This window comes from Cyprinus carpio, chromosome B6 (assembly GCF_018340385.1).
Source record: "Cyprinus carpio isolate SPL01 chromosome B6, ASM1834038v1, whole genome shotgun sequence".
Classification (NCBI taxonomy): domain Eukaryota; kingdom Metazoa; phylum Chordata; class Actinopteri; order Cypriniformes; family Cyprinidae; genus Cyprinus; species Cyprinus carpio.
The window spans coordinates 20,133,297-20,151,051 of record NC_056602.1 but is presented as its reverse complement, the minus strand read 5'-3'; the positions used below and the strand labels follow the sequence as shown (position 1 = coordinate 20,151,051).

At 35.7% G+C, this 17,755-nt stretch overlaps 4 protein-coding genes across 7 annotated transcripts; 3 read left to right on the top strand and 1 right to left on the bottom strand.

Moving 5' to 3' along the window:
* The first annotated feature begins 1,989 nt into the window (after positions 1 to 1,989).
* LOC109062554 (PI-PLC X domain-containing protein 1-like) lies at positions 1,990 to 7,518 on the top strand. 2 transcript variants are annotated; one of them, XM_042726122.1, is made up of 7 exons: positions 1,990 to 2,083; positions 3,835 to 3,955; positions 4,241 to 4,383; positions 5,139 to 5,267; positions 5,441 to 5,596; positions 5,775 to 5,955; positions 6,128 to 7,518. In XM_042726122.1, the coding sequence occupies exons 1-7, from the start codon at positions 2,018 to 2,020 to the stop codon at positions 6,367 to 6,369; spliced, it is 1,038 nt and encodes a 345-aa protein (XP_042582056.1). In that variant the 5' UTR covers positions 1,990 to 2,017; the 3' UTR covers positions 6,370 to 7,518. The 2 variants fall into 2 exon arrangements, with proteins under 2 accessions (XP_042582056.1, XP_018935185.1); XM_019079640.2 differs by lacking the exon at positions 1,990 to 2,083 and adding an exon at positions 3,002 to 3,493 and having other exon boundaries at positions 6,128 to 7,516.
* A 384-nt stretch (positions 7,519 to 7,902) lies between these two features.
* si:dkey-66a8.7 (PI-PLC X domain-containing protein 1) lies at positions 7,903 to 10,820 on the top strand. Of its 3 annotated transcripts, none has more exons than XM_042726119.1 (7): positions 7,903 to 7,982; positions 8,192 to 8,344; positions 8,729 to 8,865; positions 9,041 to 9,169; positions 9,269 to 9,424; positions 10,284 to 10,467; positions 10,553 to 10,820. In XM_042726119.1, exons 2-7 carry the CDS (start codon positions 8,245 to 8,247, stop codon positions 10,783 to 10,785), a joined length of 939 nt encoding a protein of 312 aa, XP_042582053.1. In that variant the 5' UTR covers positions 7,903 to 7,982; positions 8,192 to 8,244; the 3' UTR covers positions 10,786 to 10,820. The 3 variants fall into 3 exon arrangements, with proteins under 3 accessions (XP_042582053.1, XP_042582052.1, XP_042582054.1); XM_042726118.1 differs by having other exon boundaries at positions 7,943 to 8,069; XM_042726120.1 differs by lacking the exons at positions 7,903 to 7,982; positions 8,192 to 8,344 and adding an exon at positions 8,413 to 8,535 and having other exon boundaries at positions 8,726 to 8,865.
* Positions 10,821 to 11,107: 287 nt separating this feature from the next.
* Positions 11,108 to 14,368, bottom strand: gtpbp6 (GTP binding protein 6 (putative)). Its single transcript, XM_042726117.1, has 10 exons — positions 13,695 to 14,368; positions 13,483 to 13,620; positions 13,331 to 13,401; positions 12,952 to 13,082; positions 12,539 to 12,609; positions 12,278 to 12,436; positions 11,989 to 12,197; positions 11,757 to 11,905; positions 11,477 to 11,629; positions 11,108 to 11,394 (listed from the first exon to the last, which is right to left on the bottom strand). The coding sequence occupies exons 1-10, from the start codon at positions 14,128 to 14,130 to the stop codon at positions 11,268 to 11,270; spliced, it is 1,644 nt and encodes a 547-aa protein (XP_042582051.1). The 5' UTR covers positions 14,131 to 14,368; the 3' UTR covers positions 11,108 to 11,267.
* Positions 14,369 to 14,534: 166 nt separating this feature from the next.
* LOC109104397 (omega-amidase NIT2-like) lies at positions 14,535 to 17,747 on the top strand. The gene is made up of 10 exons (XM_042726121.1): positions 14,535 to 14,686; positions 15,125 to 15,243; positions 15,363 to 15,483; positions 15,571 to 15,659; positions 16,186 to 16,279; positions 16,612 to 16,686; positions 16,771 to 16,849; positions 16,932 to 17,030; positions 17,118 to 17,173; positions 17,264 to 17,747. Exons 1-10 carry the CDS (start codon positions 14,653 to 14,655, stop codon positions 17,356 to 17,358), a joined length of 861 nt encoding a protein of 286 aa, XP_042582055.1. The 5' UTR covers positions 14,535 to 14,652; the 3' UTR covers positions 17,359 to 17,747.
* Positions 17,748 to 17,755: the final 8 nt, after the last annotated feature.

Below are 17,755 nucleotides of genomic sequence, written 5' to 3'. Positions count from 1 at the left end.
TCATGTTTGTTTGTTCTGATGTCTGGCTGGACTCTTTCCTTTGCCTAGTTTTTCTCTGTTCCTCCATCTATTTGTTCTTTCTTCCTTCTGCTTTGTTTCCACTTCTTTGCTAATGTTAGAATTGGCATGCTTGAGTTGAAAAGAAAGTGTGCTTGTGGAACTGAAATGGTCCTCCATCTGTCTTTTTGTGTGAAGAGAAATGTCAAACCTTAATGTTCATATTTAGAATAAATTTCATGCTGGATGTTTTTCTTTTTTTCTCAGATCCATTTTTCTGTCACTTCTTGGCACCAGAGTCTTTCATTATGTTTGCAAAAGACCATGAAAAAGGGCCTGTAATGAAGCAAGAATGGATTTTTAATGAGTATTTTAGCATACTAAATAAAATAATAAAAGCATTCATATGTCCATCTAAGTCAGCCAAATAACCTGGGCTCAGAGTTCATTACAAATAATAATATATGTGTATATTATGTAATATATAAATATATAAAATATATTTACGTTTAGTAATTTAGCAGACGCTTTTATTCAAAGCAAATTACAAATGATGACAATAGAAGCAATCAAAACCAACAGAAGAGCAATAATATGCAAGTGCTATGAATAATAAAATAGAGTAAAATTTTGGGGTGAGTAAGATCTTAAAGTTTTAAGAAATCAATACTATTATTCATTAAATTGATCAAAAGGGACATTTGTGATTAAAAACATCTATAATGCTACAAAAGATGTCTGTTTTAAATAAATCCTGTTGACCTTTCTGAAGTTTATCACAACATCTATACAAATAATAAATTGCACAACTGTTTTCATTTTTTATTGTAATAATATTTCACAATCTTACTGTTTTTTTTTTTTTTTTTTTTAAACTGTATTTTTGATCAAATCAGTTCATCCCTGGAGACTTTTTGACCCCACACTTTTGAACCATAGTAAATCCACCACTTTTTAAACTGTGAGGTCATGTTCGTGTAAATCTCTAGAGCAGTAATTAGTGTTCTGTCATTTTCCTTCAATCTCATTCTTCTCCCAGAGCCCTCTGGCTAGTCCAAATGAAATTGTTCTCCACAGTTTTATTAATCTTCTTCGCTCCAGAAACCACCATTTCTGCACTCTGTGGTGTTTCTTCAGGCTGTACCTTCCTCCTGCTGTCAACGAACACAATAAGAGAACTTGATAATCTGAAGAGGTTTATTCAGACAAGTTGTGCTTACTGGTAATTTTTATGTTTGTGGAACAATTCAAGAGCTTGATTCTTAATGTAGGTGTGTGTGTGTAAAGCCACACTGCCCTCTATTTGTCTTCTAACAGTCTAACTTTCTTCAGTTTTAAATATTAAACTGAGTAGTGTATCATTCAATATTGCTGCCCATCATTTCCATGTCACTTCATCTGTCATCTAATGTTCTTTTCAAGCTTAACCAGTTTATCTTTGGACTCAACTGATTTTCTTTTGGTTGAGTGGCTGCTGTATTAGCTGTTACAGCAGGACTTCAGTGCTGCCTAAGGCTTATTGATCATTTGAAGAAAAGGCTGAGTTTGACTCTAGTGTTAAACAAGCGCAGCACTCGCTCTGTTAGAAGAGAAATATAAATTATAGAAAGTAAAAGAAACATCCACTTCTGCAGCTTAATGTAAGTAAGGGATGGCATACAATCAGATAGCCATAATTGCAAAATAACCCCCCACAGGACCTTGGTGCTAAGTTGATGTTCTCTTTGATCAAATTCAACAGTAATAGTATGCACAGTAAGTAAAAGTAATAGATATACAATATTAATGTTTAATTTATTTAACATCACTACTGCTATTGCCGACTTCTCTTTTTATAAGGCACCATGTAACCTTTCTAGTCATGGTTTAACAGTAGTAAAGAACTAGAATTCTTAACTGCGGCAATGATCGACCTGCTCTTGAACACCTGTGTGTAATTTGAGAGATCTCTGACTTTCATTGGCTGCTTCAAGCAGGTGTGTTTGAATAGAGCAGAATCTACACTGGTAACTAGATCGCTATGAACAAGATTGGACACTCTTGTCTAGATGAACTTGTCCACATGAGAATTGAAAAACTGACAAAAGTAGGCTAATTAAGATCCCTTAATACATGATGCATTAAATTGATCATAAATTGATTGTATTTAACTTTTCATAAATTGATTTTAAATACATTTTTCCTGAATTTCAAATAAATGCAGCTTTGGTGATCAAAGAAGAGTTCTTTCAAAACCCCCTTTTTTTAAAACCCTTAGCTACAGACCCAAACTTTTGTCCCCTTCAGTGTCTATACATATATAGACTTTTGTAAACATTATATTATTACAAAGGAGAGATATGTAGTAGCACAGTAAGGCTCGATGGGATGTTAACAGCTTGATACTAGAAAATTATCAGATTTGAATTGTATTGATAACTGAAAATCTGTTCTCATCTACTCCTAAAAAATGAGTTTTGCCTGATTAGACTGATGTGATGGAGAAATGCATACATTAGGATCTTCTGTGTACTGTAATGTTGTGGTTTTAGAGAAAAGTCCCATGTCATCGCGAAACACTGTTTCTCTTACAATACTGAGGTCAGCAGTTTAGCATTCCGCCTCCCTCACAGCAGCAGAGAGGAGCTGCATTACTAAAGAAAACAATAGAGGAAAGTAACTTGCCCAACCAAATGTATCCTGTATTAACGGAAGGCAAAAATGTGACAGTAATTCATTGCGTCTCGTCATAAAGTATACCAGCATCTGCCTAAAAATTAAACCCCTCCGTTTGCCCGCACGACAAAATACGAATCACACTATGGGGAAGGTTTATGAATATTAATTAGGCAAGGCTGACAACACTTCCATTCGACCAGCCAATTCCCCTAATTAATATTCATGAGCCAAGCTGTCTCTCCAACGTCGAGAAGGGATTGCCTTTCAGCCAATCATTTCGCTCTATCTCGTTACGATATTAATATTTATGACTCAAGCCTTCACCGTAGTACGTTTCACTGTCAGACTGACCGGGTGGAGAATGCTGCGAACAAGTGCACGGTTTCTATCACCATTTCTTTTCTATAATATCGGTCCAAAAGACGATTTTTTTAAACGCCCAGTAATACGTTGATTCGTTTGATGATGGAAATGAAAGGGAAACTCTGAAACAAGTTTAATCTCATCATTACACGGAGAAGAGAGAGTTTCCTCCGGACTATTTCGTTCGGACTATTTTGTTAACCGGGATACCGAGACCGGTTCAACCTTGTGCCGCCAATGACAAGTTCAGCAGCGCGTAACACCCATCTCACTTTTACACGACCACCATGGAGCTTTGGGGATCACTGAAGGGGACGGATATCTCGTTTCGTTTCAACATCCGAGTCCTTCAGCATCAGAGTCTGTTTAAACCGGTTTAACCTGTATTCACGTGTCAAGCGTACCGGATTAAAATAGTTTAAAACATCTTTGTTGAAATATTCTTCCTGGACTAAGAAGCTGAATTTAAAGCCTGGTAAATTCTGATATTTTATAACTCATGACAGTGTGCATTTCAATTCATTTAATTTGAATGAAATCCTATTTGCATAGACACTAGTCTTTTCCCTGTTAAATAAACCACGAAGAATTTCCATACTGGTTTGGTGTTGGTGTAGATGATGGACTAGCATAGCCATGTTATTGACCAGCAACATGGTCTTTTTATGAAGCTGCTTGACCTAGGGAGGCTTTCTGGTTAAGCCTTATCCAAAGGCTGGTGTCTTTTCTGTTTATTTGGATGCTTATCAAAGTATCAAGTTGAACCTGAATGATATACATTGCATCTGCATTCGCTCACCTTTTACATTTTGATAGAAATCCAAGATGTCATCAGAGATCACCCAACTGTCATTAAGTGAGCTTCCCATGGACAACTGGATGGCCCATCTGCCCAGTGCACTATGGGATACTCCTCTCTGTTACATGGCCATTCCAGGTACTTACCCTCACATTTTCATTTATACATTCACTAATTGCATGCAAACTGCTTTTTCTTGTTTGGCTTGTCTGAGTACTGAAAATTACTATTTTAGTGGGACTTTGATTTTGACCCACAATTCTATGGCTTAAACTTATAATATTGAGGGTGCCACTATTAACTGATTAGAGTGAACAGTTTCTTCCTTTTTTTATTTACAGTCTGCCTATATTATTTTAGACATTTTAGTTCAGTGCCATTAGTGCTCATGGTCATTGCGTCATTGTCCAAATGGGTTTGTAGGGAGCCATAATGCCATAACCTACTGTCTGGATAAGAATGACCGGTCTCCAGTGGACCTCACTCAACCGGATATGTTGCAAAAGCTGGACAAATACATGAAGCCCATCATAAGGCCATTTGTATACAAGTGGGCAATAGCACAGGTACTGTATGTTGTCGCAGATTGTCGTCACTGACCCATTTTTCGGAAAGGGCTTTTTTATTTAATTTAATTTAATAATAATAATCACCATTACATGTTTTTTCATATATGTTCTTGCATTTTCAATTGGATTACTTGGAGTCTTTTTGGACAATGGTTGCACAATTCACATTTTCAGTTACAGTTATAGTAAACCATTATAGTTCATTGAAAGCCTTGTTGTCCTTCATATAGTGAAACACAAAATCACTAATGCCATATCAGAAAATGCATGATTAAATTCTTTATATCCAGAAGTGCTGACTTTTTCATATTTGAATGGCTTAACATGTACGTAAAAGCTGAAATAACTGCAATTTTGCTGGTTATGGTATCAAATACTTCATGAGGTTATAGACCATTTTATGTCAGCATGCATCAGCAGATTCCCTTAGAGCATGCATCTCTGAAATTTATCAGCATGAGAGGGAATAAATTGCCGTCTGCTGTCCTGAGCAAATCAATCAAACACTCATGGCTTTGCTACAGTGAAAGCTCTGAAAGCACAATTAAATGGGATAGTTATGACAAAAGTAACGCTGATGGATGAGCACATTGTCCCAAATCTGTAGGTGAGATAGGGCATTGTGTTTTTACAGAAACAGTTATTTCACTTTCAATGGTTTCACTGACGCTGTTGGCCTCCAGCTAGCTGTTCAGCACTATCTTTACTGCACCTGCATTGTTAATGATTGTGCTTTACATTATTTACCATAGGAGTGTAGCATTAGGGAGCAGTTGGATTCTGGAGTGCGATACTGTGACCTGAGGATAGCACATCGGCCTAATGACAGCTCAAATGATCTCTACTTCTACCATGGTGTTTATACCACTATAACTGTGGAGGTAAGACAACTCACTACACAAAACATTTAAAAGTCTTAGCACAGCATTTCCAATCTTGCCTATTTGTTGTGTAATTTGATAAGTGCAGTGTTCTAATCTGTTGAGTTTGATGTTTGAAGAATATAAATAAATGCTTTTGAATTGAAAAGAACCAATTTCTTGTGTTATTTCAGATGGTTTTAAAAGAGATCAGAGAGTGGTTGGATGTTCATCCAAAGGAAGTAGTCATACTCTCATTTAGCCACTTCCTGGGCCTTAGTCAAGAGCTTCACATTCTGCTTGTCTCAGTTATAAAGAGTGTTTTTGATTCCAAACTGTGCCCCAAAATGGTACGCATCAGTTTTTATTATTTAATTTTAGAAATGGATGATGGGAAGTGGCATCAGTAACAATATATTTCCAATATATTACTATAATATATAATATAAAATAAATAATAATATACATAATAAATAATTCAAATAAATTAAGAAAAATCATAAAACATACTTCTGATTTTTCTGACAGGAGTGTGTGACACTACGGAAATTATGGAGCCAGGGTCATCAAGTTATCATTTCATACGAGCACAATATTGCCAACTGCCACAGAGAACTGTGGTTCCAGATACCTTATTGGTGGGCAAACAAGTGCAAGCCTGAAGCGCTGATCGAGGAATTTGAGCATAGGAAACAATATGGCCGACCAGGTAATCATTAATATGCCATTCATTTTTTATATTTAATTTTATTAATTAATTTATTTATTAATTGATCGTCTTCGGAAAAGTGAAAATGTTTCCTGTAACATTAAGCTTTTATTTTTTTATTCTTGTAAAGGTGAAATTTAACATCAGTTCTCATGTGGATCATTTTCCACAGGTGGCTTCTTTGTGACTGGAATCAATCTTACTGAAGATCTGAAGTACATATGCTCCCATCCCACAGAATCCCTGAAAGATATGGTGATGTCTACATATCCCACGTTACTTAGCTGGGTCAAGCAACAGAAGCCTGGTTCTAACACTGGCTCCCTCAACATCATAGCTGGGGACTTTGTGACGGAGAGCCGGTTCATACCGACCGTCATTGCACTGAATGAAAATCTTCTCAAGAGGCCTTGAGCCTCTATTAGATGCATATTGTATTTAACATTTGAAGAAATAATTTTTTCTTGTTCTTGTGATGGTTTTTTATACTGGTCAACTTTGCACTTTTTGTAAGGGTGCTTACACACTAGAGTTTATGCTGCATCAGCTCAATACATTTCAGTAGGGATGATGTTGCATTGCAAGGACGTAGAGGAAAACACAAGGGTTTGTGAAACCAATGCGCCATCATGCAACCAAAAGCACTTGCCATACCCTCATAATGGATCACTTGAACTTTCCTGTCCGCCAAATGCTCCGACAGAGCGGTTTCTAGTGTGTAAGCACCCTGAGGATGATAGATCATTTTGAATTATTGGTAGAATATTGTAATGCACTGACTTTTATGACTTGATCTTATTGTCTTAAACTTATTTATGAGTCTCCGATATATACCTCTGATTTTGCAAAAATGTTGATAATTTTTTAAGAACCTGGTTCCAAATGGATGTCATTATCGAGGTCCAGGTTACAACAACTTTATCTACAGTACAACTCCAGACACAAGCACATTACAGGACACAATAAGTTCCCTGTGAGCATCAGAGTTTGCATGAGAATTGCTAAAGTCTACTCAATAAACATAAGATTATCAAACTCTTTTCAGCTTTCTACTATGTGGAATGGCTATGGAAATATGGTTCCAATAAATACATGTCTGCATGGTGCACAATCAAAAGCATGAAAAGACACTTGAATATTTCTGCGGTTGCACATGTTCTCTGCCATAGTAGCATGCAATTTAAGCCAGTTTAATCAAGATATCAGTTTGCATCACAAACAAATATGCTTATACTAACATAAATATCAACAGTTGAATTGCATATCAAATACTCATATTTAATACCTGAAGATTTCCAATAAATAAAACATCAAACAATATTTAAAGAATTGTGTTTTGAGTTATTAAAAATGAAGTCTTCTCTGGCACATAAACAAAAGAAAGAAGTAGCTGACGAAAGCAACATTTCACTGCGCTTGTTTCATTGATTATGAAGCTGCTGAAAGACTTTAGTCAAAGTTTTGTGTCTTTTCTACCTCACAGATGATGAAATGATGAAAGGTCACCAGATTACTAAACCATGGCAACTTGCAAGTACTTAACATGAATATTGTGTTGCCATATATTTCTAAATGGAATATCTGCCTTTCCTACATGGAAAAAACTTGATTTGGTCAAACTTGATTATTTACATAACTGTAAAATAAATAATAGTATGGACAATGTAGCAATGTGGAGTGTTTACTTGTTTTTGTTTTGTTTTTTAAAAAGTGATTTTATCATAATTTAACTGTCACTCTGATTTAAAAAAAGGAAAATGAATTGTAATATAAAATGTGATAAAACAAAATTAACATCAAATGTTTATCTTTTGTGAATGTAGTAAATATTAAGTCTTATATGATGATATATGATTATATGATGGAAATTTTACTGCATAACAGGAATGACCTGTGATCAAGTTAGATCTGTTTTGGGGTGGTTTAACTCAGCGGAAAAAAGAATAATAAATAGAGGCTGTTCTGCAATCAGCTGTTAAACGTGATGGACTGCTGCAGCCGGGAACAAGGAAATGCCGAGCTGACACGTCAGTAGACATTCATGTGCAAGAATGATCGTAACACTTCTAAAATCCTTTCAATTTCGTTAAACATGGAGTTCACTAACCGCTGAGGTTGTGTGTTTACCTTTCCAAAGAGTTGGGCTTTGAGCCGTATTATCGATGATGTGTTATCTGTTGTTTCGCTCAAACGCGAACTGTTTCAGCTGATCAACTCATTTTGTTTTCAAACGCAGCCATTTGGATTCATTTGTAAAGAGCTACTGCTTTCATATGATCCAGTGAACTGATGGCTTACATTATAAAGGATGACATTAATCACGAGGACTGGATGTCATGTTTGCCAGAGAAACTGTGGGATGTCCCTTTAACACATCTCTCTATACCAGGTGAGCCCCCACGGAAGCTTTCCGACTATAAAAGTAACTGCGATTTAAAAAAAGTTGTAAACTCGCTTTTGACTTTTGTTCTCAGAATTCTAAATTTACATCTTACAATTTTGAATTCTTTCGTGGAATTCTGCATTTACATCTCGTGTTAGTTATGTTAGTGTCGGAAATGAGCCTCCCCTGTGGAACACGGGGAAAGTTTCAATTACATACTTTTTTTTTTTTTTAAATGAAAACTAATAAATGTATTCATTAAATGTTATTATTTAGGTAATTTTATAATATTTTACGCTTTATTTAATATATTATTGCATAGAACACGTGTTTTGTAAGTGAAACATCCTTATCAATGCAGACAATTAATGAGCCCTCATTTGTTTTCAGGTAGCCATGATGCAATGAGCTACTGTCTGGATATCACTTCTCCACTGCTCCGATCTGAGTCAGACACATTTAGGTTACTGGATGGAGTTTTCTGCTGCTTCACCCGGCCAGCTATTCGCAGATGGGCTACTACTCAGGCAGGCATATACTTCACTTAATGGCTATTTTGACTGCTAAGTACAAAGCTTAATATTTCATCGCAGAGACAGAACAAATGTCTATCCCATAGCGTTCTTAGAGTCAGTTTATGTCTTGTACAAATTCATGCATTTTTACATGAGAAATGTATTTGTATCAAATTGTTGCAAACAGGTGCAAAACATTGTGGAGCAACTTGCAGCAGGCATTCGATACTTTGATCTTCGAATTGCCCACAAACAGTATGATTCTTCCAATGAGCTTTACTTCACTCATGTCATTTACACACATGCAATGGTCATTGTAAGTATAGATGAGTGTTGAGATGATTTAGCTATTAAAGTTTGTCATTTATTCATTTTTTGTGCATTTTGTGCTTTCTAAACATGTTTTGTTTCGTAGGAAACTCTACAGACTGTTGCTTCATGGCTTAAATCTCATCCCAAAGAAATCATCATTCTAGCTTGTAGCCATTTCGAAGGGCTGAATTATAAAATGCATGAGGAATTCATCTATTCTCTGAAGAAAATCTTTGGCTCTAAACTGTGCCCTCGCAACGTGAGAAACCATTTGGAATTTTTAAACATAAATTAATAATTTTTTAATTATAGCATTATGATAGCAAGTTTATACACCACCTGTCAAAAGTTACCTATTTATTAATGTTTTTGAAAGTCACCAAGGATGCATTTATTTGATTCAAAAATGCAGCAATTACTAAAACTGTTTTCTTTTTATATATATTTTAAAATTTAATTTATTCCTGTATTGGTAAAGCTGAGTTTTCAGCAGCCATTACTCCTGTCTTCAGTGTCACATGATCCTTCAGAAATCATTATAATATGCTGATTTAGTGCTTTTTTTGTTTTTACCAATGTTGAAAACAATTGTATTTTATATTTTTGTGAAAACCAAGATTAAAAAGAAAACTTTTGCAGCAAGTACACATTAAATTGATCAAAAACTACAGTAAAGACATTTATGTTACAAAAGATTTTTATTTCAAATAGATGTGGAATCCTGAAAAAAATGTATCGCCTTTTATATAAAAATATTAAGAAGCAAAAGCTATTTTCAACACTGACAATAATAAAAACAACTATTAATAACTGAGCACCAAATCAGCATATAAGAAGAATCATGTGACACTGGAGTAATGGCTGCTGAAAATTCAGCTTTACCTTTAAAATATATTAAAATAGATATTTTAAATTGTAATAATATATCACAATATTACTATTTTTACAGTGTTTGTGTTCAACTAAATTCAGCCTTGGTGAGCATAAAAAAACATTTAATTATACCAGTCTTTTGACTGGCAGTATATATATAAAAACATTACAAAGTTTCTACTAACATTTTAAACAGCACCAGGCTTGAAATCTGTTACTGTTTTGTATTATACACATTTTTAAAGGAGACCCTATTGACCTTGCGGAGTCTGTGGACATCAGGCTATCAAGTTGTGCTGTCATATGAAGACCAGTCAGCATCACGCCATAAGGAGTTGTGGCCTGCTATCCCATACCTTTGGGCCAATAAGCCTAATGCAGAAGAGCTGATCTACTATCTCGAATGCCAGAAACAACTTGGTCGACCTCGTGAGAAAAGCTTTTGTATACCTGAAAAAAAAGGAGATGGTTCCTCATACCTCTGATCTCTGATTAGCATATTTCTATTTCACAGAGGGTTTTTTTGTAGCAGGCCTGAATTTAACGACAGATCGATGCTTCATCGCCTCACATCCTCGGGTGTCTCTCCGAACTCTGACCATGGAGAACTGGAACCAAGTGAAAAAATGGCTAGAAGATCAGAAACCAGGAGCTGAACCCACATGTCTAAACATAATAGCAGGCGACTTCATTGGTCCTGTGCCATTTTGTTCGCTTGTTATTACGCTCAACAAAAAACTGCTTTAAGGAGCTGTTGAAGTAAAATTGGTTTATATGTGAAATCTTTGTTACATGTGAAGGCATTGTTTAAGGAATCATTTGGGTCACAAACCCAAAGTTTACAAACTAAGCATGTTTTCTATTGATCTAAAGTGTATTCAGACTAATGCCTAAATGAGACAATGTGCAATATTCAATTCTTAGTAAGGTTACATGTGCCGTTTACTATATAATTCTACTTGATGAATCAGGCAGCCTTTAAAAAATTTGTATCAAGCTTTGAGAGTTAAAACTGACATGTATTTTCTACAAATATTGTTTATATATTAACACAAATCAACTTCGTTTCTCAATGTCTGATTTTTATTGTATTAAAATATTGGTTTTGAGATATTTGAAATGCACTGTTTATAAAGCAAATCAATATTTAAAGATCATTATTGCACTGAGTGTGGGAATTATTTTTGATTATGATGTCACTCTGGCTGTAAAACAGGGGCCGTCTGTTACTAGGTGACCTGAAATAGTTTCCTGTAGCGGCCATATGCAGCTTGGCTAATGATGACCTTGACATTGGCGGTGCAGTCGTCTCCCACATCATCTACTGCCTGAACCGTCGCCTCCTTATACAGCCAACTGTGAAGGGAAAGGGGCACCAAATGAAAAAGTCTGTGGATAAAATAATATATTCCCTTAAAATGTATTACATAAAACTTACGCTAACTGAGAGCTGTTGAGCTGCACTTTAAGGGTCATTATTTGTTTGCCGGTGTACTTAACAACAGCATCTTCAATCTTTTCTTTTAATACCTCCAGTCCATGCTGTTTCAGAGCTGATATAGGAATAACCTCAGGATCACTGACCTCAAATCTACAGAACATGTATAAAATGTTTATTTTTCTAAAATAAAAATGTGATTGGTGTTTGGGAGTGTTATGTTTGAAAGTATTCGTTACTAAATTAAACTGATACACAAATCAGGAAAAAGATGTCTCACCCTTCAATGAGGTCAATCTTATTGTGCACCTCTATTATGGAGTTCAGTAGTTTTTCTGGAATCTGTAGATTCTTTAGTACATTCAGTACATTGACCTTCTGATTCACAGTTTCTGGATGACTGATGTCTCTCACGTGAATTATGAGGTCCTGCAAAAGGAGAGGGTGTTAAAACATTTCTATAACATTACTAAAAATGAAAAGCTTTTTAGTGTTGTGTCTTGGGTACATACAGAATGTGTTACATCCTCCAGTGTGGCAGAAAAAGAGTCAATAAGCTGGTGAGGGAGCTGGGACAAGAAGCCAATGGTGTCAACATAAAGTACAGTCATGTGACTTGGCAGCTGTCCTGCATGTACTGTAACATCCAGGGTGGCAAAGAGCTGATCTTTAGGCTGGAGACCAGCATCTCCAGTCAGTGCTTTAATCAGGGTTGTTTTACCTTTAGAAACAAAGACTGTTAATGTGTTTCTTACAATCTCATACAATAGTTTAACAGGTTAATATTTATCCAAACCTCACCACAGTTAGTGTAGCCCATGACAGAGACGATGGGAAAGTCTCTGTGTTTGCGCTGGGAGCGCAGAAGGTGCCTCTTCCTCCTAAGTCGCTCCAGGGCTGATCTGATCTTCAGCTCTCGCTCCTTCAACAATCGCTGCTGCATTTCAAACAGGGTTTCACCTGTAAATATATTTTAACTCCAGTTAAACATAATAAACCTTGGGCTTAAAAACGACCTAAGATTAAATGTTTCAAGTTTGACAAGCCCATTTAAGTCCTTACCTGAGCCCATAATGTACCTTGAGCCGCCACCTTGCTGGTCTAAGTTAGCGACTTCATTTCTCAGGCGTGATCTTATGTGTTCAAAAAAATATAAGGAGGCATTAAATTGATCAAAAGTACCCATAAAGTAATTTATAATGTTGAAGACTGGGGTAGTGGCTGCTGAAAAATCAGCTTTATTCCATCACATGATTTGCATTTTAAAATGTATTAAAATATAAAACAGTTATTTTAAAATATTTATTTACTATATTTATGACCAAATAAATGCAGTCATGGAGAGCTTTAGAATCTTCTTTAAAAATAGTATCAAGTTCAAAATTTTGAACTGGAGTGTTTGCTAGGAAAGAATTGTTGATTTCATTAGGAAACAATATAGATTATGAAATAGTAAATCATTTTTAAAAATTTACCTGAGTAAAGGAATCTCTGCCAAAGAGATTTGCAGTTTGGCCTCTTTTGTTCTAGCGTTGCACCGGAAAATATGCAGAACAAGTGAGTATCTATCAAGAACCTTTACTCCCCAGGCTTCCTGCAATTCTTTCTGAAACACAAGTGTAACATTGCATGTTTCTTAGAAAAAAATGACTAACACTTTAATTACAACTAAATTCAAAGTAGAACTTCCTATGATTATACTATACCCACAGTGAATCTAGTACTATTTTTTTTTTTTAGAAATGATATAGATTCTTCATGAATCATGATAGTCAAAATAGTCTTTTGTGCACACATTTTAAAACCCTTTGAAGGGAACTGTTGCAATCACAGTGTAATGCTCTGAATACTCACTTCCGAGGAAGGTGAAAGACGTTCCACGTTCACAAAAACAGCTGTGACCCCAGAAATAGCTCTGATCTTCTCTTAAAAATATTAAAGAACAGAGAAAACATGTCAATTTGTGCCTAAAATACCTATTTATTCAAAACTAGCAATCTACATACCTGTAAGAGCCTGGAAGTTTCCCTTGCCAAAAATTCTTTTCTTCTCTGGTGTCTTGGTGGAGAGGATGATCTTATCAACAACACTCCAGTTGTACAAAGTGTTCACCAGACCCACAGCTTCCTCCATCTGAAGTGCAGCTATCAAAGGAAAAACTTTGTTTTATGGAAAATGTCACATTTATCCAATGATTAAAATCAGTGTATACTTTTACCTGTGGTCAGATATTGCTTTCTGCTGCCCCATTTCACATCAGGATGCACAATGAAGACCCTGTGTTCTTCTTCACCGATACCTGTGGGGATCTGCTGCTGGAACAGCTCCTCTATTTCTGCCTCATCAATTTCATCTTCCTCTTCTTCTAGACTGTTGTTATCTGTGTCGTGATTTTTGCTCTTAAACATGCAAGCTGTCAAAGACAAAGTCCTTGCTGGCAGAACTGGAACTGCAACCCCAGCTCTTAAATTTTGTCTTGGACATGGTAACATGTTAACAACTAATTTTGAGGTACACTGAAAAAATCTGATTGGTTTACATGTAGCAAAAGTCATGTACCTTCTACCAAGGACATGTTCTGCACATAATTTTCTCCATGCATATCTGCACAAAAACACATGGTTGGTCAGGACACTAATTTTGTTTAGATTCATTTGCTCAGGTTTTGGTAACAACAATTTAACCAACGTGCAAAAATCACGCGTCCAACGTTTTCGTTAGTAGAAACGTTTAGCACACCCTAGAGAGAAATCAACAAGAAAAACATTATTTTACTGTACAACTAACTCACTATATGAGCATGTTTTGATACGTCTTCCTCTCTTGTGTTTAACGCGGGCGATTGTTCAACTGCGCCACCGGTAGGATAGGTGCGGTATTAGTTTTTGTATTTTGTAAATACACGTTTATTTTAAATCCATGTATTGTATTATATTAGAAGCAAACTGAGAATAAATTTTAGTATGTATGCTTTGTAAAATGGTTTAACATAATCTGTTCCACAGAGAGAGAGAGAGAGAGTGAGAGAGAGAGAGACAGAAAAAAAGACTTCCAAACGAGGACTTTTATTTTGAATGTATTTTAGTGGGCGGAGATTGTCCAACATTGCTATTTCTGTACTGTGTGTGTTGCAGTCATAGACTGTATAAAAGCAAAAGGTTCCAAGCAGTATATCAATGTCTGGTATCTTTAATTTTAAGGCAATGTCGAGTGAGTATATTTTTAATATTCAGAGTGGTACAATGTCCAGATCATGTTATTTGATATAGTTTAGTTGGTGATTATCTAAACGTAGCATATTAACATGCTTGATTTAACTTCGCATTAAGCATTACACACTGTCAAGTTGTGGATTAATTACATGCGAAATGTTAGAACCTAAAAACAGATATAATTTTGTTAATGTTTTGACTGCAGATGTGGTTCAGATCATGTTTTGACTGTTCATTGAACTTAAATCACCCAAAACTACAATGAAACAATAATATGTTTTTGTTTTGACTGCACCTCCTTTGACAGAAGAACAAAAGGGCAGAGAATTCCAAAACAAAAACCTGCAAAGGATGCTGCTGGTTAAAAGTTGAAAGAGTTGTGAATCATTGATCCTGCCGCAGCTAATAAACAAACAATTGATCTTCTGCCCCCTAGAGTTTCGTCTGGCTGTGGTTCAGTTACATGTGTCAAAGATCAAGGCGGACAACTTGGGAAGAGCACAAAAACTTGTGAAGGAGGCTGCAGGACAAGGTGCAAAAGTTGTAGTCTTACCTGTGAGTATTACATTCTATAACTTGGGTTATGACTACTACATTAATATTGGTTTATAAAAAATATGGCATTTAATAATACATTATATATATATATATAATATACATATGTTTGTTTGCAGGAGTGCTTCAACTCCCCTTATGGAACCGGGTTCTTTGCTGAGTATGCTGAGAAGATCCCAGGAGAGTCCACAAAGGTGTTGTCGGAGGCAGCCAAGGATTGTGGGGTCTATTTAGTGGGCGGTGAGACCCTCAGACACAAACCAGCATGTTAGTGTGTTTGATGCCATTCATTTCCATGTCCCTCACATGACTGTGTCTTTATTGTAGGATCCATTCCTGAGGAGGATGGAGGAAAGCTCTATAACAGCTGCTCAGTTTTTGGACCTGATGGAAAGCTGCTTGTCAAACACAGGAAAGTAAGTGACAGTAAAGACATTTTTTTTGGACTTTCAGTTTATCAGGGAATATTCAAAACATTTTTTTTATCACAGTTTCAAAAAATATTAAGAAGCAGAACTGATATCAACAATGCTGACTATATGAAATGTTTCTTGAGCTCTACATCAGCATATTAGAATGATTTCTGAAGGATCATGTGACATTGAAGACTGAATTAATGGCTGCTGAAAATTCAGCTTTACCAGTACAGAAATAAATGAAATTTTCATGATATTTAGTATTTAATATTTCATATTAGTGTGTTTACTGTATTTATGATCGAAAAAAATGCAGTCTTGGTCAGCTTAAGAGACATTTTAAAAATCTTACCGACCCCTACACTTTTGAACCGTTGCGTGTAGATATGTATAATGTGTATAATATATTTCAGGATGTATAAACAAGCATTTAAAGTAAACAGTTTGGCTTATGTAGAAAAAAATGACTTGGCATTTATACTCTTTTTATGGCATTTATACTCTTTTTATCTTAATTTCCTATCAGATTCATCTTTTTGATATTGATGTACCAGGGAAAATACGGTTTCAGGAGTCTGAAACACTAAGTCCAGGAAACAGTCTATCCATGTTTGAAACCCGTGAGTGTGTATTATAGATATCCTGTCCAAGTTATCAAGGAATATACAGTACATTATTGCTTATTGGCCAATATTAGAGTTTTTTTATTTTTTTTATTTTTATCAGAATCAATGTTGGGTATATATTAGTCATTTTTATGCATGCACATTTCTCTTTATTTTTACCTTTAGTAACAATCTGTAAAAATGTATAAAAACAATATGTAATATTATCAACCATAATAGGAGCATAACTATTGCCTTATCAGAATTGGCCAGAATATAAATATTGGTGTATTCCCAATGTAACCTTTATTTTTGCTCTCTCCATATGTGTATGTATTTCTTTGCAGCATTTTGTAAAGTAGGTGTGGGAATATGTTATGACATCAGGTTTGCAGAGCTTGCACACATCTATGCTAAGAAAGGTGAGAATTACAATGTAAAATTTTGTTAAAATGTAATGATGTAGGCTTACGTGAAATGATTTCCTCTTTTATCTGTCTATGTAGGTTGCCAGCTTTTAGTATATCCTGGTGCCTTCAATATGACCACAGGTCCAGTTCACTGGGAGCTGCTGCAGAGGGGGAGGTCAGTATACCAGACCACCTAGAGTCACTAAACTATTCAGTTCCCCAGACCTGCTGTAAGACAGTTTGTGTCCTTTTCACAGGGCAGTAGATAATCAGGTATATGTGGCCACTGCTTCACCAGCAAGAGATGAAAGTGCCAGCTATGTGGCGTGGGGTCACAGCTCTGTGGTTAACCCTTGGTCAGTGCTTTCTGTCTCATTAATGGCAGCTTGTGTATACATTTGCATGGGTTACTAATATGATAACTGTGCCCTCTTTCCATGCAGGGGGGAGGTAATTGCCAAAGCTGGACCAGAGGAATCTGTTGTCTATGCTGACATAGGTATATTTCAGTGTTTTACATTTTCTTAAATTGTGAGCTGTAGAGCCAGTTGGTCATAATGCAAACATACTCTTCCTCTTCTGCTTGTAGACCTGCAGTATTTGGCTGATGTGCGCCAGCAGATTCCAATCACCACACAGCGACGGAATGATCTATATAGTGTTAACAGTGTTCAGGAGGGCTGAACTCTCATTCACACGAAGCACTGTGGATTTTAAGACAGTCAGCACTTTGAGTTAGACACAAGTCTTCATCAATTTAATGTGGGGCATCACACAACAAAGATGTTTTAATTAATGTGAACAACAAGTGCCTCACAATTTGTGTTCATTTGATGATTCTCTTACAATGGAAATTATATTTGGAATAAATGAAAGAAGTGGTGAGAACAGTGGACAGTTATGCCTGGGCAGGTAAAGTGTTGCATTAACTTGAGAAAGATATTAAGCATCAGATATATATTAACATGTTAATATTATCAATTGATTTCCAACTCAAAATAATTATATTTGCATTGTAATTGTATTAAAAACAAAATAGATTAAAATATTATCTGGAAAATATTTACTTCATATTAAGTTA